At 35.4% G+C, this 24,595-nt stretch overlaps 6 protein-coding genes across 7 annotated transcripts; 3 read left to right on the top strand and 3 right to left on the bottom strand.

The window, feature by feature from the left end:
* Positions 1-232: 232 nt before the first annotated feature.
* LOC127249502 (chaperone protein dnaJ 11, chloroplastic) lies at positions 233-972 on the bottom strand. The gene has a single exon (XM_051272311.1). The coding sequence runs from the start codon at positions 842-844 to the stop codon at positions 407-409; it is 438 nt and encodes a 145-aa protein (XP_051128268.1). The 5' UTR covers positions 845-972; the 3' UTR covers positions 233-406.
* A 6,598-nt stretch (positions 973-7,570) lies between these two features.
* On the top strand, positions 7,571-11,200 carry LOC127249501 (probable galactinol--sucrose galactosyltransferase 1). 2 transcript variants are annotated; one of them, XM_051272309.1, is made up of 13 exons: positions 7,571-7,804; positions 7,874-8,115; positions 8,196-8,286; positions 8,371-8,419; positions 8,507-8,598; positions 8,679-8,786; positions 8,858-8,986; positions 9,077-9,487; positions 9,567-9,708; positions 9,793-9,860; positions 9,933-10,067; positions 10,153-10,382; positions 10,470-11,200. In XM_051272309.1, exons 1-13 carry the CDS (start codon positions 7,584-7,586, stop codon positions 10,847-10,849), a joined length of 2,298 nt encoding a protein of 765 aa, XP_051128266.1. In that variant the 5' UTR covers positions 7,571-7,583; the 3' UTR covers positions 10,850-11,200. The 2 variants fall into 2 exon arrangements, with proteins under 2 accessions (XP_051128266.1, XP_051128267.1); XM_051272310.1 differs by having other exon boundaries at positions 7,572-7,804; positions 10,153-10,373.
* Positions 11,201-13,569: 2,369 nt separating this feature from the next.
* Positions 13,570-17,442, top strand: LOC127249498 (probable galactinol--sucrose galactosyltransferase 1). The gene is made up of 13 exons (XM_051272305.1): positions 13,570-14,039; positions 14,146-14,396; positions 14,477-14,567; positions 14,751-14,799; positions 14,904-14,995; positions 15,081-15,188; positions 15,280-15,414; positions 15,503-15,913; positions 15,981-16,122; positions 16,215-16,282; positions 16,366-16,500; positions 16,589-16,806; positions 16,900-17,442. Exons 1-13 carry the CDS (start codon positions 13,849-13,851, stop codon positions 17,265-17,267), a joined length of 2,259 nt encoding a protein of 752 aa, XP_051128262.1. The 5' UTR covers positions 13,570-13,848; the 3' UTR covers positions 17,268-17,442.
* A 1,198-nt stretch (positions 17,443-18,640) lies between these two features.
* On the bottom strand, positions 18,641-19,919 carry LOC127249500 (small nuclear ribonucleoprotein SmD1a). Its single transcript, XM_051272308.1, has 4 exons — positions 19,785-19,919; positions 19,587-19,663; positions 19,091-19,282; positions 18,641-18,988 (listed from the first exon to the last, which is right to left on the bottom strand). The coding sequence occupies exons 1-4, from the start codon at positions 19,796-19,798 to the stop codon at positions 18,927-18,929; spliced, it is 345 nt and encodes a 114-aa protein (XP_051128265.1). The 5' UTR covers positions 19,799-19,919; the 3' UTR covers positions 18,641-18,926.
* A 116-nt stretch (positions 19,920-20,035) lies between these two features.
* Positions 20,036-20,642, top strand: LOC127249499 (oleosin S1-2-like). The gene has a single exon (XM_051272307.1). It carries the CDS (start codon positions 20,059-20,061, stop codon positions 20,557-20,559), a length of 501 nt encoding a protein of 166 aa, XP_051128264.1. The 5' UTR covers positions 20,036-20,058; the 3' UTR covers positions 20,560-20,642.
* A 319-nt stretch (positions 20,643-20,961) lies between these two features.
* LOC127249902 (pentatricopeptide repeat-containing protein At3g57430, chloroplastic) lies at positions 20,962-23,849 on the bottom strand. The gene has a single exon (XM_051272963.1). The coding sequence runs from the start codon at positions 23,672-23,674 to the stop codon at positions 21,008-21,010; it is 2,667 nt and encodes an 888-aa protein (XP_051128920.1). The 5' UTR covers positions 23,675-23,849; the 3' UTR covers positions 20,962-21,007.
* Positions 23,850-24,595: the final 746 nt, after the last annotated feature.

Here is a 24,595-nt window from a genome sequence, read left to right as displayed (position 1 = left end):
CCCCCGATTCAATTATCTGTCGGGTCTTTGATTGGCGTCCGGTGACTACGAGATGCAGTAGGCTACATACCACTATTTTTTAAATTAATTTTTTTGTTGAGATATTTTTTAAGAAATAAAAATAATTTCTTCATAAATATTTTGAATTTTAAACTTTGATTAACAAAATGATATAAATATATTTATTTTACAAATATACCCCTAAGAAGTAATCTGTGACTTTGAGAGAGCATTGATGAAGACGGCGTATGCAGAATTTTTTTATTTTTTTATTTTTTTTAAAATGGCGTATACAACGTTGTTAGTAATAGATTGAAGAATCAGTCCTACTACACTATAGTTGGATCCAATAATTCATTTACATACAGAACAATTAATTAATTAATTAATTCTGGCTTTTTCCACGTCACCAGCACTGATCCGTTTCCCACCTCCGGCCGGTGGAGGATCTCCGGCGACCGACACCTCCGATTGCCTCCGCTCCTACACCGCTCCATCCACGCCTCGAATCAACCTTCAATTTCAAATCATACACCGCTCTGGCGTCCGGATCCGAAAGAGTCGCGTACGCGTTCCGGATCTCGATGAAATCTCGCCCATCCGAACACGACGACGATTCCAAAAATCGCGAGGCCGCGTCCGGATGGTACAGTTTCGCCAGCGTCCTGTACGCCGTCTTGATCTCCCCCGGCGACGCGTCCTTCTCGATCCGGAGCACCTCGTAGAGACTCCTCCTGTCCACCTCCGCCAACACCGCGCCGGCGCGCACCGACAGTCTCCGGCGCTGAGATTGCCGGAGCGGCAAATAAGGATTGGCTGCAATCGTTAGGGTTCCTTGCATCATCTCAGAGCAATTTTGATTTGGTCAAGTATGAAATGGAATGGAATGGGTTCAATTTCAGGTAAGTAGTACCAAGTCCTCCTCATAGATATATGTATGTGTATATATATACACATAAATTGGGAGCGAACAGTGTGAGTGTGAGAGTGACGGTTACAGAGAGGCAGTCGACATAAAAATTTTGTGCGTACAGTAGCTAGCTGTATAATAACCGTATTGGCCCCGCGCCCACAATTTGTCAATTCTGTGTGTATGCTGACGAAGCATTTTTATTTTTATTTTTATTTTTTATTTTTTATTTTTATTTACACGTAATGGATTGGATAAGCATCTCATTCTCATCTCCTGCTGTATTATTTATTGTCCATCTTATCTTCACTTTTTTTTTTTATTTTTTATTTTTACTAATCTTAAAATAAGTAGTTGTTTCTTTAAGCTATGTATCGGATAAACTTCTGAACCTTTTAATAATTTGCAAATTGTGTCAGTAGTAAACAGCTATGTGTAGTAGACACAATCAAAATCCATAAATATTTGAGATTTGAATCTATAATCTTAAGATTGATTAAGAATTTATTTTTTATTTCTACTTAATTTTCTTTATTTTATATTTGTATTTGTATTTTTATTTTAACAATATTTTATAAAATAAAATAATACTCGCTCCGTTCCACCGAAATAGAAGCTTTTGATTAGGGACACGTATTTAAGATAAGAATATTTAATTAGTTATGATATTATTTTTTATATAATTAATAATATTTATAGTTATATATGTAATATGAATATATTTTGTAGAGAATAAAATTTTCTATAATACAAGTAAATAAAACAATATTTTTTTTATTTATAATTAACATAAATTAATTTTATAAAAGATGTGTAGTTTTAAATATAGATAAAAATATATATTTTTTAAGAGAGATATAGAAATAAAGAGATTTTGAATGGGTCCTACGTCATTTATGATGTTATATGTTATGTAGTTAATTATGTTTATATTTGTTAATATGTTTTGATTCAATAATTTTTATCAAAATAAGAAAGATGTTAATTGTTACGGAACAGACAAAAATGAAAATAGTGTCAATTGTGATGGAACGGAGGGAGTATATTTTTATTAAAATAAAACATATAAACAAAATAATAAAAGTAATAGATTTGAACATAAACCAAACAAAACTTTCGGGTGTGTTTGCTCATGGGTTTGAATAGTTGTTTGATTTAATATAAATAGATATTGATATAATATTTTGAATGTAAAATAAATTTATAATATAATATTTAAAAGAATAATTATTATTTGATGTTATATTTTTTAGAAAAAAAAAATTTGAATAATAAAAATCTGTATTAAAATTCACAAGAACACAACCTTAATGATTTGTTTAATTTTGATTTAAAATTAATTTTTTTATTTAATTTTTAATTTAAATAATATTAAAATAATATATTTTTATTCAAAATCATTAAGATTATAGCATTGATTTGTGTTTGAAACACAGGTAAAAGACACCCACAACTTTATACAAAAACCATACAAATGCACATATCTTGACTTATCCATAGGTATGTTGTGCGCATATGATTGGTAAAAATATATCTCATAAATGTAGAATAATACATACATCATCAATTATGTATTAAAGGCTTTATATGCAATGAAAATTTCTTTCATATATAGTCAAAAAAATACTGTCTATTTTATTTTATTTATTATACTCTCTCCGTCTTAATACAATAGTGTTGTTTACTATTTCTATCTGTTTCAAAATAATAATCTTATTTGTTTTTTACACTAATACGGGCAAAAATGTCTTTTACTTATACTTTTTACCCACTGTCAATACAATATTAATATTCTTTAAATCTCATGTCCAACACAACCAAGACTATAGTTTCAAGACGGAAGGAGTATTATTATTTTGAAAATTCATCCTGTCACACCAATTCCGCCTGGGACAATAATAATCGATGTTAAATATATTAAAAAAACTCCATAGTGTAACGGGGAGTTACATTTTTAAATTAAATTAAATTAAATTTAGTGTGTGCTGACATATATGGCACACTGGATTGGTTTGATGGTTTCTAGAAGGTTTCCACTTATAGCACATCACGATCGTCCAACTTGCAGACCTCACTCTCACTCTCATGTCTTTATTTATTTTGACTCCAATCTCCAATTTGTCTGTCTACATCCATACGATTTTAACTTCCAATTTTAAATTTCCAACATGCTTATACAACTTGATCCTAACAAAAATATATATATATATATATATTTATATAATAAACAAAATAAAATGATTCAATTTTATTTTTTTTTTATTCTTTTTGAAGTTGAGTTTAAATTAAGTGCATAGGATTTGCTTCGTTGCAATTTTTATATTATTTTCTTGAAAATAATAAAAAATAAAATAAATGTAAATTTCCATATATATATATTTTTTTATTATTAAAATTTACATATTAAAGTAGATTATGGAGTATTATTATTATTACCAAATTTTAAATAAAAAACCAAACAAACAAACACTAGTCTTCAAATAAATAAAGTAGGACCAAACAATTAAGAAAAATAAAATATTGTTTCAAGCTAACAAATAAAAAATTGTATGATAAGACGTGATGCTCTTTAGGCTATATTCTTTTTCATTTCTATTTTAATTTTATTATATAAATATTATACTCCCTCCGTCCCATTGAAAGGTTGACATTTTCTATTTTTGTCCATCATAAAACTATTTCTTAATTTAGTAATTTTACTACCTACCTAATATAATAAATATCCTCCCAACTTACACTATATTACACAAACGCCATTACTTTTATATTATACAATACTAATATGGGTATTTTCGTCTTTTTTATTACAACTCATTATAATACTAATATTAAAAAATCTATGTGCAAAAAGTAAACGACAACCTTGCACCGGAACGGAGGGAGTATTACAATTTTTTTCATATAACTCTCTTGATTAATTGAAGTCAATCTCACATAACACTTCATCTATAATTTTTATTCTAATAATTCTCTACTTTAAACATTACATCTAATAATTACTTTATTTTAAATATATAGATCCATATAATATAAGCAAATATGCATTAAATGATTTAAATGATATAAATAAAAATTCAGAATTTATTAAATATATAATTTACTAGACAAATATCTTGATTATTTGCAATATTTTATAAATATAGTTTTATTTATAAAATTTTACTAAGAGCTACTTCATCTTACTCCAAATATAAAGCATTCCTCCATTACTTTCAGTTTATTTGTATTTGTATTTTATGCACATTATTGCACGTGAAATGTAATCGAATTAAATTATTGTTGTTGTTTTAAAAATGATCAAAATTGCTATAATTTAATTACATGAAAAAATATATATTTTGGAGTTAACATATAAATAAATAAAATTTATTGTTTAAAGCAAATAATATATATGGAATCTTTTTAGGGTGTGTTCGTTTGTAGAATTTTAACAAAATTCTACTATTAATCCAATTTTTTCCTCCCAAAAATATCAAATCAAACACCTATTTTTCATTTTTTATATTATACTAAAAATTAATTTTACATTCAAAACATCACATCAATACCTATTTATATCACATCATACAACTATTCAAATTCAAAATTTTTACTATTCAAATCCCAACTCAAAATCCAAACCCCCAAACAAACACACCCTAAGTATCTATTTTTCCATTTTAGTCTGTTACGTAACAAAGTATTCATTTCATTTTTTAGTAATTGTACTATCTACCTAACATTACAAATATCCTTACAATTTATAATATATTACACAAATGTCATTACCTTTATATCGCATATACTAATAAGGTTATTTTAGTAATTTCTACTTAATTTTTACTATATCCCAATAAAATACTAATATTTCTAAAACTACTTGCAAAAAGTAAATGGATATTTACTTATGGGATGGAGGGAGTAGAATAAATTGGAACAAAAATTAACATATAGAGAAAATTTTATAGTAAAAACTTGAGAAAATAGAATATTTAGATGGAGTTGGTCTAAACTCTAAACTGTATTGGAGAAATTAAAATTGTTAAAAATTTATTTAAAATTATTAGTATTTAAAGAAATTATTATTTTTAATCTTTTTATGTATTATTACTAAACAATTAATAAAATTATTAATTTTAAATTTAAATATTTTAAAATTTAGAATGAAAATAAAGATAAAAAAATGTATCAAGTAAAACTTAAGGGGATGACGTAATAATTAATCTTTAAGATTATGCGATAAATAATTTTACTATTATAAAAACGTGATTCAAGTGTTGTTCTTCTACTTATCATCAATTATAGAAATAAATAAATAAATAAATTAAATTTTCAATAATATTATAATATGGTATAACAAAATCATGATGATTACTTTTGTGTAAATTATGTTTATTTTTAGGAAAAAAGGGAGTGATAAACGCAAATCAAGTGTATGAATCACTTTCTTTAAAGAGGCAAGTTGCCAACTAATCATAATAATTGTTGCTTAACAAATATAAAATTAAATAAAAATTCAATATATATTAGGTTATGTTTATATCAATATTTTTGATATTATTTATTAATAATATTTTTTGAAAAAATATATATAATAATAATAATTTATCCCCTAATAAAACATCATATAAAACATTCACTTATTTATTTTATTTCAAATTTTAGAATTTATAAAATTTCCATCTAAACAATATTTAGTATCACAAATAAATCAACTCAGTTATAATAATATATCAAATCAAAGTCAACAAGTCATCATTTTTCAATAAAATATTTTTTTTTTCTTATACAATATTATATCAAAATATAAATATTATTCAAATTTAAATCAAATAATAACAAAAAACCTCAAATAAAATAAAAATCAAACAAAGCCAATATTAATTGAGAAATGTATTATTTGAGGACAGTAGAAATATTGTTGATTGTATGCGTATGATATACTCCCTCCGTCCCAAATACCGTGCAACATTTGTGTTTGACATGGAAATTTAGGTGGAGAGTATTACGTATGGTAATTTGAGATAATTTGGATATTAAGTGATGTGATTGGAGAGAGAAATGATTTTTTTTTTTTTTATTTGAGCGATGTGATACATATAAAGTGAAGTGTATATTAATATATGTATAAATACATTATTAATTATTTCTAAATTTGGAAATGTTGCAGTGAGTTTAGGACAAACATAAAAGGAAATATTGCAGAGTGTTTGAGACGGAGGGAGTACTAAACATATAATAAACAAATTCTAATAATAGGGTATCCTAAACATATAATTATATTATATAAAATTGAAACAAATTGTAGCTAATTGTAAAATAGAATTGTGTAAAATGAGTAGGGCTGATTTTTGCCCATTAACTTAGGCCCAATAAGGCCCATTGTTATATATAAACTTTACAAATTTAAGACTTATGATATCTATTAAATTAAGGCTAATTTGGTCCTTATAGATCAATTATTTTTTAAAATTTCCTCAGATTCTTGTAAACTAGCACTATTTCCTTCAGTAGAATTATGCACCAAAACGTTAACAATTTTTTTTTTTAAATTCTATTTAGGGTGTGTTTGCTTGGGATTTGAATTTTGAGTTGGGATTTGAATAATAAAAATTTTGAATCTGAATAGTTGTATGATGTGATATAAATAGGTGTTGACGTAAAGTTTTGAATGTAAAATTGATTTTAGTATAATATAGAAAATGAAAAATAGGCGGTGGTTTGATGTTTTTGGAAGAAAAAATGGGATGAATAGTATATTTAAAATTCAACCCTCCAAACAAACACACCCTTGGTGAAATTAATATTGTTTGAAGAATTATTTTTTTTTTTATGTAAAATATAGATAATTGTGTAAATAATATAAAAACAATAAGTGTGTGTAATATATTAATTTTTTTAAAAAAATATGTTTATAGAGAACTGTAAGAAAAAAAAAGACCTATATTAATTACTTTATCCATTTTGGTCATTTATACTATAATCTCTTAACTTATAAACTAATAAAATAGGAATAATAAAATTATAGATTGATAAAAATTATTTATTATAAATAAATTATGCATAATTTAGTATATGATAAAAATGATATAAAAAATAAAATAAAATGGCATAATTATTCCAAATGTAGTGAGTATATTACAACGATTGAATGCTATGAGGATGTAATACTGCAGAATAGATTTATTTTATTGTTGATTATGAATTACATTTATTAAAACATATAAATAATGAGCAACTATTCTCAAGTCTCAGCTTTGTCACGCATGGAGTGCATATTATGATTTTTTATTTTTTATTTTTTATTTTCACATAAATTAGTTTATCATTTAAAAAAAAAAAAAAAGACTTATTTACAATTTTTCGTTTTAATTTTTTTCTTATAATCAAACAAGGTTAGTAAAGAGCAGTCCGAACTGATATGTTGGATAGACTTATAGCCGTAACTATTCTCTAGCCTTGCATGTCATGCCGATTATAAACGCTAATTTCAACGTTATAAAAAAAATAAAAAATAAAATTATATATATATATATATATCTATAATTTTAGATATGATTTACTTACGTCTAATGTGATTTACTCACTTAATTCACTGTCTATTACACTCAACATTTAGTTGAGAATTCCACGTCACCCAATTATTATTATTATTATTATTATTATTATTATTATCATCTTGTTGATTGCTGCAATGCAATCCACTGTCCAGGCTACAATGGCTGCTGTCAGTGCAGCACCACCACACTTATCGCTTGCCCATGGAGCACTGCTCGTTTCCGGAAATTGCATTCTCTCCGATGTCAGCGAGCGCGTCTTCCTCACTCCGGCGGAGCACGGCAACCAGGGATCTTTCATCGGCTTCCATTCCGATCGAGGGGGCAGCCGCGTGGTGTTCCCGATCGGAAAACTCAAGTAAATACCAGCAGCTCTTTCTCAACAGCTTTTCCCCCTTCTGTATTGTCTCGACTCTCGAATTCGCAGGGGGCTGAGGATTCTCTGTCTCTACCGATTCAAGCTATGGTGGATGACTCAATGGATGGGGAACTCCGCGCAGGACATTCCCTACGAGACGCAGTTTTTAATGGCGGAGGTCCCTTGCAGTCGCAGACACCATCCAAACAGTACTGTATATTACACAGTTTTCCTTCCCCTTTTGGAAGGGGATTTTAGGGCTGTTCTTCAGGGAAATGCGAACGATGAACTCGAGATCTGCTTGGAAAGTGGTACCGACTCTCTTTCAGTTTCAGCACCATCAAATTGTTCTTCTGAAATTTCAGAGCTAAATCATCGACTCAATTTACAGGCGATCCATCTGTGGAAGAATTCGAAGGGAGACATCTGGTTTATGTGGCAGTAGGGTTGGATCCATTCAATCTGATTGGGGATTCAATCAAGTATGATTCAATCGTTTTATTTCATGAACAATTAGGTCTTCGTTCTTCTCTTCTCTCCATTTTTCTAGTCAACTATCTACGCAGATACCTTGAAGATCATCTACAGACCTTCAAACACCGTGATCACAAACAGGTAATCAGTTACAGCTTCGGCCATGGCTATGGCCATGTGTAGAACACTCTGTTTCCTTCAATGGTGCATTGTATTGTGTTGATTCAGATGCCTGATATGTTGAACTGGTTTGGATGGTGCACTTGGGATGCTTTTTATTCGGACGTTTCGGCCGAGGGAGTCGAGGAAGGAGTGAAATGGTATTTGATCTTCCGAATCATCGATGAATTTTCCTTCAATGTAGGTGTAATTCATGGCTGAATTTTGTTGCTGTTTGCAGTTTGGTTGAAGGTGGAGCTCCGCCGAAGTTTCTCATCATCGACGATGGATGGCAGTCAGTTTCCATGGATGTTACCGGAAACGAAGCCAGAATAGGCGACAGCGCGAAGTAAGGCAGGCAAAAATCGAAACTTCTTCAACATACAACAAAAACTCATGTTGCCTTTACATGTGTTCCAGCTTTGCGAATCGATTAACTGATATCAGAGAGAATAAAAAGTTTCGGAAGTATGGTAGGGAATTCGATTGCGATGCAGGAGCTGGATTTCGACAGATTGTATCCGGGATCAAAGAAAAATTCTGTCTCAAGTAGACAGCCTTCTACGAAACTTGAGTTCTATAAATGGTTTTTGTTTCGTCGTGATGTTATTACGTCTGCGCGTCGTGTTACATTTGCAGGTATATTTACATTTGGCACGCAATTGGAGGATACTGGGGCGGCGTCCATCCCGGCATCGATGAAATGGCCAGATACGAATCGAAGATAGTGTCTGTGGTTCCATCTCCCGGCATTGAGTCCAACGGCGTTTGTTTTGTTTTGAAGAGCATAATCGACAACAAGGTTGGCCTTGTGAATCCCAACAGAATCGACGACTTTTACCACGATCTGCACTTGTACTTAGCTTCATCCGGCATTGATGGAGTTAAAGTCGACAATCAAAGCATACTCGAAACTTTAGGGGCTGGATTCGGAGGAAGAGTGAAGTTAGCCAAAAAGTATCACGAAGCGCTTGAGAAATCCGTGTCCGAAAACTTCAAGAACAATGCGATGATTTCGTGCATGAGTCACAGCACAGATGCATTGTATAGGTGAAAAAATCAATCTTTTCGCCTAACCTTTGGTTTCAGCTTCGAATAACTATGTTTTTTCATCGTTTCTATAATGCAGGGGAAAGAAAGCTTGTGTGGTAAGAGCATCCGATGACTTCTTTCCGAGGGATCCAGCGTCGCACACGATCCATGTAGCTTCAGTCGCGTACAATAGTATTTTTCTCGGAGAATTTATGCAGCCCGATTGGGATATGTTTCATGTGAGCATAGCGAAAACATACTCGATATATTATCGTTATGTGCATTTGAGAATGTTTTATTACTTCGATCACTTGTTGTCCTAGAGCTTGCATCCTATGGCTGAATATCACGCGGCTGCTCGCGCTGTTGGAGGCTGTCCGATCTACGTCAGGTTCTGTTCTTCGATAGCGAATGTTCGCCTTTCTTACTCTCCATAATTGTGTTCTTTTGGTTTTAATTACAGCGATAAGCCCGGGAACCATGATTTCGATGTTTTGAAGAAGCTTGTGCTTCCGGATGGTTCCACGCTGAGGGCTAAACTCCCGGGGAGACCTACGATCGATTGCTTGTTCTCTGATCCTACGAGCGATGGGAAAAGGTATCGACTAAGGCGAAAAACTAACTAATCGTATCGATATATATGACAAGAACTAGGAGTTAACATGGAAGGACTTTTGTGGTAGCCTTCTTAAAATTTGGAACATGAATGACTACACCGGAGTCGTCGGGGTATTCAACTGTCAAGGCGCTTCGTGGTGTCGAACGGCTGTAAGGAATATGATCCACGACGAACAACCGGAGACAATCTCCGGCACTGTCGAGGCAACCGATGTTCATTACCTCAGCAGTGTCGCGGATGACGACGGGTGGCGTGGCGATTGCATTGTGTATTCTTATAGAGGCGGTAACGATTGTATAGTATCACTAATTCTCGACAAAATTAAGCAATACATCGATAAATAATATTGAAGTTTCGATCTTTTCGATGATGCCACGACAGGTAAAGTCGAGTACCTCCCTGCGAAGACATCGGTTATGGTTCAACTTAAAGCTCGGGAATTCGAAGTTTTTACGGTGGTTCCTGTCAAGCAACTGTCAAACGGTGCTGCATTTGCGCCGATAGGTCTTGTGAAGATGTTCAATCCCGGGGGTGCGATAAAACAGTTAAAATATGAGTCGGAGGCCGAGGGAATAGTCGGGATGAGAGTTCGCGGCTGCGGCGAGTTCGCGGCGTATTCGACGGCGAGGCCTAAAAGAATAGGAAGTGATGGTGAAATGAAGGAAATTGAATTCGATTATGAAGCAAAATCTGGACTGATCACGGCCAATTTAGCAGTTCATGAAGAAGTGTTGGAATGGGATCTTACAATTGAGTTTTGATTCGAAGACAATGGTTTGAATTAAATTAAGATTGGATTTGTGGATTAGATCCAGACAGAGACAGAGATGTATGATTGACGAATTAATTGATGAGTGAAAGTACGTCGTACAGCTACAAAGATCAGAGGTTAGCTGTTGGTACGGCTGTTTTCTGTGTCTGTATCTGTATCTGTATCTGTCGTGTTGAGCCGTGTCGCTTTCCATTGCTGACAGAGACAGAGATTCCTGTTCCTGTCTGTTTGATTTTTAAACTGTTCTGATTCCTGACGTCGTGAGATATTTGTGTAAAAGAAAATCACTAATAATTATATTAAGATCTTGGATTTAATAAGGGCACCGGCTCTCCATCCATTATCAATTATTGTTATAGATGTCCGTGACATTCATACGTTATATGGCATTTGGGATATATTGATAAGGATGGAGGGAGTATTACATAAGTTGTATCATAGTACTTTATAATAGTATATAATATACTCCCTCCGTCTTATTGAAAGATTGTCATGTTTCATTTTTTCTGTCCCAAAACAAGGTTATCATTTTCTAATTCAGTGTACTACTTATCTGACATAATAAATATTTTTTCAACTTACACTGTATTTCACAAATGTCATTACAATATTAATAGGAGTATTTTCGTCATTTTCACTACAATCTATTATAATATTAATATTAAAAATGTACGTGCAAAAAGCAAACGCCACCCTTGTTCCGGGACGGAAGGAGTATATTGATTACATTTATATGATATGATATATTGATCAATTCAGAACCATATTTATTTAATTGGATTAGCAACGAATCTGCAGCCTGTGTTACCTATATATGTCAACCATCAACTTCTTTTCGAACCCAAGAAGTTGGGGTATTGTTGGTGATTATTAAGATAAAAAAAAAATAAATAAAAATTTTAAATTTCTATAAATGTATTGGTTTGGTGTTTTAATGATCCCTACTTCATTGACTGCAACTTCTATATTTCTTATTGCCTTATTAAAAAAAAAAAAAAAAAACTAATATAGAAATAGGAGATTGTAAATGAATCGTATTTAATAAAAATAATGAAAATAATAGGAAAAAAAAATTAAACTAAAGTATAGTGCTAATAACTATGTAACAAACCCTCTTTATTATATAATCAAGTTGGACGATTATCGATGAGAGAGAGTTTTCTGGCTGAGCTTAATTAAAAATAAATAAATAAATAAATAAAATCATACACAAATAATTTCGTCGTGAAGCACGACACAATTATGTTATGAAGGGGCGTGCATGCACCTGGCACGACTTTATAAATAAACAATCAAGGCTTTATTTTGTTGTGGTTTGAACCTAAATTTTTATTATTATTTTTTTTTATGTGATGTTTATAAATATAATTATATATTTTTCTAGTAATTAAATTGTGATAAATGGAATATATTTTCTATACTTTTTGCTAGATACAGGTATACAAAACATTTTTTTTATGTTGTAAATATAAATTATATTGTATGACAGTTCATAAAATATTTCATTATTTTAAATAAAATATCAAAATATTAACTTATATTTCCTAACAAATTTGAATTTTATAATCCAAATATGTTATGATCTTTATACACATGCTTTTGCATAAGGATTAGAGTAAATTAATATTTTATTAGATATATAGTATAATGTTTATTTTGATCTTGACATTAAAGTAAAAATAATACTATAAAAAATAAAAAAGTATAAATATTCTGGTATTTAATTGATAGTTTAAAAATTAATGAAAATTTTGAAAATTTGATTTTGATAACTAAAATGATAATATAGAAATTTACTATTGGACAGAAAAATATAATATAAAAAAAATAAAATTTGATAATCATTTTTTTATAAAAAAAAATAATAATAATAACAATAAATAGTGGAACCCCACGTCCCAACACACCATGCACCATATAGTATTCAAAGGTGCTCCGATAATAATAACATAGGACATAGAAATCACATAGGAATAAAGGTGGGCAGCCCGGCCTTACCTACCAAATAACAATGCGCTTTCGATGCATCGCATTTTTCTAAAACACGCTTCTTGTAGTTGTAACCGTCTTACCGTTTTATCCCAGCAAGCGTGGATCCGATGTGTATATGACGTGTCGGTTGGCCTGTCTGTCTATTGGCTGTCATGTAATGATCATTGCTGCGTTTGACCTTCTATCTTCATTAATTACATACACCTCGTTATCCAGTCAGCATTACATTGCATTGCATTGAATTGGTAGACCTCTACATAGCCGTAGACTAGCTTGCACCCACACCTACATTTTTTTTTATTCCACTTTTACAAACCTACACGTTTTTATTTATTTTTAATTTTTGCTTCTCAATTTAATTTTCTCTATGTTCAAACATGACACGAGATTCAAATCTGAAAACACACTATTGTAAATGAAATTAACCTTACCCGCCCGTGATATATGTCCTGACCTGACAGCTCACTTTTTGAATCGGTCTCGATTGGCCTCGTATATTTATTTATTATTTTATGTTTTGAAATTTTTTACGGCAGTTGTGGTCATGTGCCTAGTGTTTGTTGCCTTTTCGTTATTTATTAATTGCTCGCTTATCCAATTGGGTAAGTGATTAATTAAAATAAATATATGCAGTAAAAAGTCAGGTGGAATTTGTAGAGAAAATAAGTGTGACAGCTAACGGGTTTCGGATAAACATCTACCTCGATCGCATTGCATGAGATTTGCACGTGACCAGATCCTTTGTAGCCTATAAATACCGGAAGCATCGCTGCTGTTGTACATATTGTGGCGTCGTGATTTGCGTTGTATCGACTGTCGTCTTGTTTTCTGTTGTTGTTGTTGTTGTAGTTTTGCTGGTTTTCGATTGTTTGGGGTTTAGAGAAGGAAGCGTTTTGTTGGAGGAATTTTTGTTGATTTGAGCTTCGTAGTGCGGTTTTTGTGTGTGTATTTTTTAATTGATTTGGTGTTTTTGGTGAGGATCGCGAGGAAGAGACAATGACGGTGGGTGCTGGGATTTCTGTGAGTGGTGGGAGGTTGAATGTGTTGGGGGAGAGCGTTTTGACTGATGTTCGGGAGAACATTAGCGTGACGCCGGCAAGTGGTGGAACCTTGATCAATGGAGCTTTTCTCGGTGTTAGATCTGATCAGGTTGGGAGCCGAATGGTCTTCCCCGTCGGCAAACTCCGGTTAGTTTTTGTTTCGATTTCGTTTTCGTCCATTTACAAATTACAATGCATTCTTATTGTTTTTTTGAAGAAAAAAGTGGAGTAGCTGAAATATGACCTTTTCCAGGGATTTGAGATTCATGTGCGTTTTCCGTTTCAAAATGTGGTGGATGACACAGAGGATGGGGACGTGTGGTCAGGACATTCCATTCGAGACCCAATTTTTAATGGTGGAAGTGCGTGATGGTTCGCATTTTAGCGAAAATGCAGAGGAACAGTCTGCGTTGTATGTTGCATTTCTTCCTATTTTAGAGGGGAATTTTAGAGCTGTTCTACAAGGAAATGCTAATGATGAGTTGGAAATCTGCTTGGAAAGTGGTACGACAGATATACCTTTCTTCTTCCTTCCACTGCTTGGAAATCCTCCTTAATTTGTTAATGATTGAGCATTATTATAGGTGATCCTGCTGTGCAAGAGTTCGAGGGAAGCCATTTAGTATTTGTTGGAGCTGGATCAGATCCATTCGATGTGATCACAAATGCAGTCAAGTATGTTCTAGAATGAATCTTCAATTATTCAAATGGCAACAATTTAGTGTCAGATTGCAAGGATAGATTCAAACATCTACTGTAGTATCATTCACTGTTTGTTAACTTCTGTTTGGAACTCAAAGCTGCTATGACTTTCCCTGTCATCTAACTGCTTTCTGAAACTTGCTCTAAATTTGGCAGGAGTGTCGAAGGTCATTTGCAGACTTTCTGCCACCGTGACAGGAAGAAGGTAAAGAATCAAACCCAACCCACCCAGTGTTCTGGCTGTCGTCCAGTATGCTTCCAGGAACAATCATTTAGAACTCATCGTCTTCTAAATCTTTTATTCCACAGATGCCAGATATGTTGAACTGGTTTGGATGGTGTACATGGGATGCTTTCTATACTAACGTCACTGCTCAGGGAGTGAAGCAGGGATTAGAGAGGTACCATCAATGATCCATCTTCAGCTACCATTAATGAATTACATTCTGCATAAATTTCTAAGATAAATACTGTATCTACATGCAGTTTGGAGAAAGGAGGGATTCCACCAAAGTTTGTAATCATCGATGATGGATGGCAGTCAGTTGGGATGGATCCAACCAGTGAGGCTACAAAAGCCGATAATTGCGCCAAGTGAGTCTTATGATCCTTTCTCTCCTTGTAACTTTTCTTAATCTTTCTGTCCTTTTTTATCCAAATTGATTTCACTCTTTGTCTTGTTCAGCTTTGCAAATAGGTTAACTAACATCAAGGAGAATCACAAATTCCAGAAGGATGGAAAAGAGGGCCAAAGGATAGAGGATCCAGCCATGGGAATCAAACACATCGTAGCTGATATTAAAGACCGGAATTCGGTGAAGTATGACATACATATAGCAATTAAATAACCTTTTCGACGATGCCCAAAATCAATTACCATGCTGATGTCCTTATCATCGAATCCTTAGGTATGTGTATGTCTGGCACGCCTTGACCGGTTACTGGGGTGGCGTCCGGCCTGGTGTGGCTGGAATGGAACATTACGAATCGAAGATGGCTTATCCCGTCTCATCTCCTGGTGTTCAGTCGAACGAGCCGTGTGATGCTTTAAACAGCATCACCAAGAATGGTTTAGGCTTAGTTAATCCGGAGAAAGTCTTTAGTTTCTACAATGAGCTACATTCGTACCTTTCTTCAGCCGGCATCGATGGGGTCAAGGTAGATGTCCAGAACATCCTGGAGACACTCGGCGCCGGCAATGGTGGAAGGGTGAAACTTGCTAAAAAATACCACCAAGCTCTTGAAGCATCCATTTCTAGGAACTTCCCTGATAATGGAATTATTTCTTGCATGAGTCACAACACAGATGGCTTGTACAGGTAGATGTCGATCTCCATTCATGTACCTCATTCGTAGATGTGTTGCTGATTGTTTCCTTCGTTGTAGCGCGAAAAGAACAGCTGTTATCCGAGCATCGGATGATTTTTGGCCCAGAGATCCCGCCTCGCATACGATTCACATTGCATCGGTCGCCTACAACACCGTGTTTTTAGGGGAGTTTATGCAGCCGGATTGGGACATGTTTCATGTAAGCTGATGATAGCTTCGACTTTCATCTGTGACAACTATAATTATTGCATTGCGTGTCTAAACTCCATATATTGAACTTATTGAATGCAGAGCTTGCACGAAATGGCTGAATATCACGGCGCAGCGCGAGCTGTGGGTGGATGCGCTATATACGTGAGGTAATAACATAAATTCATTATACAGAAACTTATACACAAAATGTTTCGAGCATTCGATTCTAAACCAGACAAAGTATACGCAGCGACAAGCCGGGGCAGCATGACTTTAACCTTCTCAAGAAGCTTGTACTCCCCGATGGCTCCATTTTACGCGCAAAACTCCCCGGAAGACCGACCCGTGATTGCCTGTTTTCGGATCCTGCCAGAGATGGAAAGAGGTTAGGACACAAAACAAGTTTTACGATTTTCACAGTTTTTAGCCATACATACTAATTATAGCAACAATTACGACGATTCCAATCACAGCTTGTTAAAAATCTGGAATCTCAACGACCACAACGGCGTTGTGGGTGCATTTAACTGCCAAGGAGCCGGTTGGTGTCGACAAGGGAAGAAGAACCTAATCCACGACCTAGAGCCCGGTACAATAACCGGAACCATTCGAGCCAAAGACGTCAATTATCTATCACGAGTTGCCGGCGACAAATGGACAGGAGACGCTGTCGTCTACTCTCACCTCAACGGTAAAAAATCTCATTCACAAGTCTCGGCAATAACATTCAAAAACATAATTGGCCGGAATCCTAATTACCACGAAAATTTTCCTCTTTTTGCAGGAGATTTGGTTTATCTTGCCAACGATATTTCCATTCCGATCACACTCAAGGCACGAGAATACGAGGTGTTCACAGTGTGCCCCGTGAAGCAGATGTCGAACGGAGTCAAGTTCGCGCCAATAGGCCTAACGAAAATGTTCAATTCGGGAGGTGCGATCAAGGGGTTGGATTATGAGGTCGGGGCAGTGTGCATGAAAGTGCGAGGTTGCGGCCCGTTGGGTGCGTATTCGTCGGCAAGACCAAAGTGTGTGGAAATTGAGGGGGAGGAGGTGGAATTCGATTACTTGGAAGAGACTGGACTGGTTAGCGTTGGTTTGAGAACTCCGGAGAAAGAGATGTACATTTGGGATGTTGTTGTCCGCTTCTGAGACTACGAAGTTACGTTGTTGTCCTGCATTGTTTCACCCAATTTTCAGATTAAGGTTCGTTACTAGTTGCAGCAGCACTCGGTCTTGGACTGAGTGAGTGTGTGAGGGTAGTGTTGTACTGGGATGGATGGGCCTTCTCTCATACTAATCTAATCTAACCTAATCATTCATTCTATTCCCACAATACTATTTGTTTTGCTTACTTTTTATTATAAAAACACTTCAAATTAGAACGTCAAATCATTTATTTCAATGGTTATTTATTAAATAATATTCTGAGTCCGCCAAATTTATTCCTTTGTAGGTTGTTCACTAAATACATTTAATTATTACAACTACTTTTATTGCATTTTTTTCATTTTATTTATTTTATTTTTAAATTAAATTTTTAAAAATATCGTCAACTATCACTTTTTTAATAAAATATTTATTTTCTTAATTCCCTTCCGAGCTCAATCACTATAATTAAAGCACAAGATTTTAGATTTTAATTTGAATAACTGAAATACAAAACCATGGATAGACGAAATTAGTTTCAAATATATTACCGTCCTTTGTCCCGTAAAGGATGGCCTGATGATGGTGTGGGATTAGACTATTGACGTGAGATCATAGATTTAAACCCCCAACGCTTTAAGTCACCTGCTATGATTCACCTAGTGTGACTTGTCAATCGCGCCTAACTTGCGGGGTATTAAATTCGGCGACTTTCGCATAGTTTCAACTTCATAATTTCGTCCTTAGGTAATAGTATGCGATTGATCTTCTCAAAAGGCTAATAATGTCCTCCATTGAGAATCAATTCACTCAATGATCCTAAAATCTAAGTAACTACATAATGTTAAAGAAAAACAAAATTTAAATCCAATAACTAGTTCGATGCCGTTTTAATCAGTAGGCACAAGAATATCTGATGCAAGAGGACTAATATAATGGCCTGGATGATCTAACAATTGTGAAATAAACTTGTGACTACGAGATCAAAGGCTCAAAACGGCAGTGCCTCTGGGGCTTGTCTCAGAACCAATTTCCAAACAATCTTTAAACATATAACATAAATGATAAAGAAAGCCCCAAGTCACACTAAAATCATTATTTACCCCTCGAATTGAGCCAATTGAAATTGCAGATAACAACATGCTAGACAGCATACAGCAATGCAGCTACTACCAACTATTATTTCAGCTCCTACCGGATATTGAACTAAACCGACATATAGCAATCAGCAACGCACAAACAAAATCTTGATTCATAGTTACAAATATGACTGCCACAAATTTAAGAGAACCAAGCAAAAATTCGAAGATTAACGATGTAACTTATTGCAGCATAGTGGTCAACTGCTCCACTCCCATACCCACTAAACAGCTCAGTTATGCTTTAAATTCATAGTATTGTTTATCAATCAAAATAGGTCAAGAAGAGATACACTGCATTAAAAAAAACAAAACTAATGGTTAAAGAGTCTCTCTCTGCACAAAGCAATCCAGAAATAAAAACATTTATGATGAGAAACTCGAATCAGCAAGGATATACCACTGAAAATGTCATACAAAGTGCCAACAATACTCATCTCTCACATACCGGACATTAAACAGAAAGCCTTACAATATGCAGCTAGATTCCGCAAGTTTCAGATTAATAAATAGCCAAAAAAGCCTAACGGCCACGCCCACGGCCTCTACCACGCCCCCTGCCACGACCACGACCCAAAGGCTTCCCTGTAATTGAGAGAAGTTCGAAAAAAATCAAGAACCATTAATATGACAAAAGCATTGGGCATTAAAACAAATCCATAAGAAGCTGGGCAGCAAATTCTTTACCTGCAGTTGGCTTCTTGGGCTTAACCCTTGGAGTCTCTTCAACAAGTAAAGTTTCAAGATTTAAGCTGTCAGGAAGAATATAGTATCGAATGTTGTTACCCCTAACACTGAGATGATCCAGAGCAATAGGATTCTTTCCCTTTGGTGTCAATTTCACAGTCTTCAAGTGTGTGTTCATGCTGACATCAACACCTATAGCAAAACATTAGTGGGCATTTGTCTGAGCGTGTGAAAAATCAAACTACTTGGGAAATACTAATTTGCCAGATACAAATCGATGCAATGCTTTGCAACGGATCTTCACAGAAATTACAATAATTCCGCAAAGAACAACCATATTAACCCTAGGTTATGTTCAAAATCTAACACCTAAACAAAGCAGAATCCAGTCAAGCCCGGCCAATAACAGATTAACAACACCGACTTAAATCGTACGGATGCAAGGGTTTAAGAGCTCAACAACGCCAACAAAAAAGCAAACGAAGAAGAAACATACCAATGATCGTTCCGTGTACGACAGTTCCATTCTTTAGTTCGATTGAAACCGTCTCGTTGTTCAATTTCATCAAGAATCTGCACCCAAACAAAAAAAAAAAAAGTCACTCAATCATACATTACAACAACGAAACATCAAATCGAGGATCGGTAAATCAATAAAGATACAAAGTTGAGAACGACAAGAGCTCAATCACACCTTACGAGCTTCATGGCTGCCCGAATCTCGGGTCTGCTTCGCTACTGCGTAGCTAGGGTTCCAAAAAATTGAAAGTTGAAACAATAGCTGAGCGGGAGGCGCGTTTCTCCAATTCCTTCACTAAAAGCGTGGTTTTATCTGCACACGATTCCTCATTTTGGGCCCTTCATGAGCCCATTAAATATTCCCCCTGCCCAGCCCAGCCCACCATTACCATCCACGTGTAAAATCCAGGTGACACGTGCCCCTCACAGCCCTTTCCTTCACCATATAAATGCACACACATATACGTATACATACACATTATACATATATTTGTATTCCGACGATCGATAACGATAAGCACGAAATGGAAATCCAACCGATCGACGACCGGCGGCAATCCCACGTGTCGGGGAGTTCGGTGGCGCAGGCGGCGGTCGCCGGACTAGTAATCGGCGGTCCGCTGCTGGGATTGATGGGAATCAGCTTCGCGGCTACGGCGAGTCTAATGGTTGTAGCGTCGCCGGTGCTGATACTGTTCAGCCCGCTGCTGTTCGCGGCAGCGTTCGTCTTCGCTTTGGCGATGCTCGGATTCGCTGCGGCGGGGGCCATGGCGATTACAGGTTTATTGGCTGTGGGCTGGGTTTTCCGGCCGGCCGCCGGTTACAGGAGATCAGAATGGCTGCACAGCGGCGGCGGCGGCGGCGGCGGCGGGCCTTATAAGCTGATGGAAGGCGGCGGAGCGGCGGAGGAACGTCGATCTGGAGAGAATATAACGATCGATAGTGAGTAAATGGTTGTATGTATGTATATATATTTGGATATTTTATTGGGTATGTTTTTTTACGCTAATTTTTCCAAATTTTAGTATTTAAATTCTCCATTTTTCAAAAAAATATAATTTTTTTTTTTCTCGTTAAAACATTCTATCAAATTTAATTTAATATTAAATTTAAACTAAATTTTTTCAAACTCAATCGAAAAAAAACACACCTTGTGACTTGGTTTAATTTATGTTTTCAACATTCTTCTCGGTAAATTTATTTTTTAACATCATACTTAATTCTACATTTTTATATAAAATATTTAATTTAATTTAATTATTATTCTTTCATTCTAAAAGATGTTTGACTATTTTCATATTAAAGAAAAAATAATAAGAATACTTTTATTATATTTATAAAAAATAATTATATAAATATAAAAATATTTTTATAAAGGTTAGAAACATATGGGTGAGGTCACCAATAGTCCCCACAAGAACACACCCCGTCCTTAAAATGATGAAATCTCCTAACGTCCCTCACCACAATCTCCCTCTCCATCACCTTCGATATGAATTTCGTAGCAGAATGGCAGTCATTACAAATCCTCAGATTCTTCCCCACTCTAATCGTCTTCCCCGGCGCTGTATTAAGAAGCCCAAATGCAATTGCCAGCCGCTCGCTATGCCCACACAACAAATTCTCCTTCTCCTTCTCATCCTCCTCCCCCTCCCCCACATCATGCAGCACACAGGACGTGTCTGCCACGTACCCCTCCTCCTTCATCCTCCTCAACAAATCCCTCAAGAACCCATAAACCCTCTCGCTCTGGGGATGCCACGTGTCCCCAGCCACAAACCTGTGCACCTCATCCCCCACAGCAATCCAACTCTTCCCCGGCTCCTTCCTCACCTCCATCTCCTTCATTCTTCTCCGAGCTTCGCTGGCCTTCTTCCATAGCCCAGCAGAAGCATAGATGTTCGATAACAGTACGTAGTGACTGGCAACTTTTGGCTCTAATTGCAGCAGATTATGAGCTGACTTCTCTCCCAGTTCCACATTTTGATGGATCTTGCAGGCGCCGAGTAAGCTACTCCATGCCCCTGTTTTATCCAATCCAGAGGGCATCGAATCGACTGTTTTGTGTGCTTCATCGAGCCGACCTGCTCGTCCGAGCAAGTCGACAACACAGGCGTAGTGATCGCTATTTGGTTCTATGCCGTAGACATCTTTCATGGTTTGGAACAGCTTCTGACCTTCTTCAACCATTCCAGAATGGCTGCACGCTGCGAAAACTGCAATGAATGTAACCTCATTCGGCTTCACATCTCCAACCATTCTTCTGAACAGTGCCATGGCTTCCTCTGCTTCCCCGTGCATCCCGTAGGCCATGATGATTACATTCCATGTTATCACATTTCTTGTAGGCATGCTTTCAAATACTCGTCTGGCTGTTTTTAAGGAGCCACATTTGGCGTACATATCGACTAATGCACTGCCAACACCAACGTCGGATTCCAGGGCATTCTTTACGGCGTAAGCGTGAATCTCTTGTCCTTTTGTAAGAGCTGTTAGGGCAGCGCAGCCGGGCAGGATCGTCATCAGCGTTACTGAGTTAGGTCTGCACGAGGCCCCGATGATATCAGTATCAGTACTAAGATCATTGTTTACTTGCATCTCCTTCAGCAAAATCAAAGCATCTTCATGCCATCCACAAATCACGCACCCGGTTATCATCGTGTTCCAAGATACAATATCTCTACTCTCCATATTACGAAATATGTATACGGAGCTATCGATCTTTCCTATCCTAGAGTACAAATCCATCAATGCGTTTTGCACGTACCTATCCCTCCCAAGTCCTAACTTCAAAACATAGCCGTGGATAGACCTTTTGTCGGCAAAAGCTTCGCAGTGCACACATGCCGGCAAAACACTCGACATTGTGGTAGGATTAGGAAAAAGACCAGAGGCAACCAACAAATTCATGAATAGCATCAAGGCCTCCTTATAAAACCCATTCTGAGTATAACCAGCAATCATCGCATTCCAGATTGCAAGTTTCCGATCCACAGCCATGTCAAAAACCTTGCGCCCGGACGCAACTTGTTTACAGTTACAATACATATCCACCAAAGCACTGGCTACAAAGGAATTCACGATCAAATCCTTGTTTCTAAATACAAAAGCATGTATTTCTTTTCCAGGGCCTAATAACTCCAGCTGGGAACATGCTGGAAGAACACTGGAAATTGTAATGCTGTCGGGTTCAAATCCTTGGCCTTTCATCAAACCGAAATACTCCAATGCTTTGTGGAACTTGTCGTTTTGAGCAAAGGCACTAATGATTGCGTTCCAAGAAACCATGTCGCGGTGGGGGAATGTCTCGAATACAACCTCAGAGTAATCAATTCTCCCTAACTTTGCATACATCGCCATTAGAGAATTATGTGTGAAGGTCTTTCTGTCGTCAGCTTTCAGAATGTACCCGTGAACTTGCTTTCCAAGCCTTAATCCATCACGCCTATTCAAGTTACTGCAAGCAAGAGCTACGCTAACCAAAGTGAATGAGCTGGGCTCGATCCTCTCGATTCCCATCATAAGAAAAGCCTCCAAAGCCAACTCCCATTCCTCATGTTTGCACAAAGCATTAATCAAGGAGTTCCAAGAAACTTGGTCCTTGTTGGGAATTCTATCGAACACCTTGAATACCTGGCGGATATCGTCCTCACATAGGCCGTACAGGTGCAGAAGCGAATTGGCAGTGGTGACGGAATGTAAATCATACCCGAGTTTAACGACAGAGCCGTGAATCTGTTGTCCCAATGAAAGGTCTCGAAGGGAAGTGGCGGCCTTCAGAGCAGCAGGAAAAGCGAAGTTATCGGGCAAGAAGCCGGAGGCCAGCATGTGCACATAGGTAGAAATGGCTTCCAAGAAGCAGTTGGAGGTGGTCTGGATGCGAAGTGTGTCGACCAAATTGGAGTAGGTTCTGGTAGGGGAATTATCAATTTCATGTTTTACTGTTAGGGGATAACGGGCGGCGGCGGCGGCGGTGGCGGTGGCGGTGGCGGTGGTTCGGGGGCTATCTTTAGGATTAAGAAGGGGGGGCGGGCAGGGCGGAGAGAGGAGACAGCAGTGCAACATTGAAAATCTACAGGAACCTTACCAGTCACCTTGGCCGAGCATCACGAGAACGAAGAAGGAAGATGAAGCAGGAGAATGAAGAAAAAAGTAGGAAAAAGTAAAAAATGAGGGGAGGAGGAAAAGGGAGAAACTGTGCGCTGCTGTGGATATGAAATTATAGGGCCAAATTATTTTATATAAAACAATACTTCATAATTTATTAATATATTTTTTAATTATTTATTAATTATATAATATATAAAACTTTATACAAATTAGCAGAATTGAGAGAATAATTTTTTAACAATATTTTTTGAAGTTATATACACACATAATATGCTTTTAATTATATATTTAGGATTTATTCTTTTAATATTTTAAATAAAATAAATATTATTCATTTAATATATTATATTAAAATATTATTTAAATAAAAAATTAAATTAATATTTCACTTCAAATTAATTTCAAACCTTTACTTATATACTTATATTTGGGCGTGATTTTTGTGAGGCAAAATTTGACTCATAGCATTTTTTGTATTCTGGGCCTAAAACAATTTTCATGAAAAATTATTTGCCAGTTTGAGCGTGACTTGAACACGGTATGAATTGAATATATAATCAAATACTATACTCCCTCCTCCCTCCGTCCCGTAATAAAGTATTCATTTTTTCATTTTAATTCGTCCTATAATAAAGTATTCATTTTCTTTTAAATAACTGTTTACAAATACCCTTAGAACTTACAATATATTATACAAATGTCATTACATTTCTATCACACATGCTAACATGGTTATTTTAGTAATTTTTACTTTATTCCTACTATATCACAATATAATATTAATATTTATAAAACTACGTAAAAAAAAAAATGAATATTTACTTATGGGACGGAGGGAATACATTTATTTTTATAATTTTTATTTTCTTATAAACT

The sequence above is a fragment of the Andrographis paniculata genome, unplaced genomic scaffold, assembly GCF_009805555.1.
Source record: "Andrographis paniculata isolate CXL003 unplaced genomic scaffold, ASM980555v1 Contig36END, whole genome shotgun sequence".
In the NCBI taxonomy this organism is placed as follows: domain Eukaryota; kingdom Viridiplantae; phylum Streptophyta; class Magnoliopsida; order Lamiales; family Acanthaceae; genus Andrographis; species Andrographis paniculata.
This window is presented reverse-complemented; position numbering and strand designations above follow the sequence as displayed.

What these genes read in the sequence shown, in the direction of transcription:
- LOC127249502 (XM_051272311.1), bottom strand. Translation starts at nt 844, where the DNA reads ATGATGCAAGGAACCCTAACGATTGCAGCCAATCCTTATTTGCCGCTC.
- LOC127249501 (XM_051272309.1), top strand. Translation starts at nt 7,584, where the DNA reads ATGCAATCCACTGTCCAGGCTACAATGGCTGCTGTCAGTGCAGCACCA. An exon ending in TTCCCGATCGGAAAACTCAA is followed by an intron (nt 7,805 to 7,873) that starts GTAAATACCAGC and finishes TCGAATTCGCAG; the next exon opens with GGGGCTGAGGATTCTCTGTC. An exon ending in AACACCGTGATCACAAACAG is followed by an intron (nt 8,420 to 8,506) that starts GTAATCAGTTAC and finishes GTGTTGATTCAG; the next exon opens with ATGCCTGATATGTTGAACTG.
- LOC127249498 (XM_051272305.1), top strand. Translation starts at nt 13,849, where the DNA reads ATGACGGTGGGTGCTGGGATTTCTGTGAGTGGTGGGAGGTTGAATGTG. An exon ending in GCCACCGTGACAGGAAGAAG is followed by an intron (nt 14,800 to 14,903) that starts GTAAAGAATCAA and finishes TTTATTCCACAG; the next exon opens with ATGCCAGATATGTTGAACTG. An exon ending in AAAGCCGATAATTGCGCCAA is followed by an intron (nt 15,189 to 15,279) that starts GTGAGTCTTATG and finishes TGTCTTGTTCAG; the next exon opens with CTTTGCAAATAGGTTAACTA.
- LOC127249500 (XM_051272308.1), bottom strand. An exon ending in CGTACACGGAACGATCATTG is followed by an intron (nt 19,283 to 19,586) that starts GTATGTTTCTTC and finishes GTTTTGCTATAG; the next exon opens with GTGTTGATGTCAGCATGAAC. An exon ending in GCCCAAGAAGCCAACTGCAG is followed by an intron (nt 18,989 to 19,090) that starts GTAAAGAATTTG and finishes TCTCAATTACAG; the next exon opens with GGAAGCCTTTGGGTCGTGGT.
- LOC127249499 (XM_051272307.1), top strand. Translation starts at nt 20,059, where the DNA reads ATGCACACACATATACGTATACATACACATTATACATATATTTGTATT.
- LOC127249902 (XM_051272963.1), bottom strand. Translation starts at nt 23,674, where the DNA reads ATGTTGCACTGCTGTCTCCTCTCTCCGCCCTGCCCGCCCCCCCTTCTT.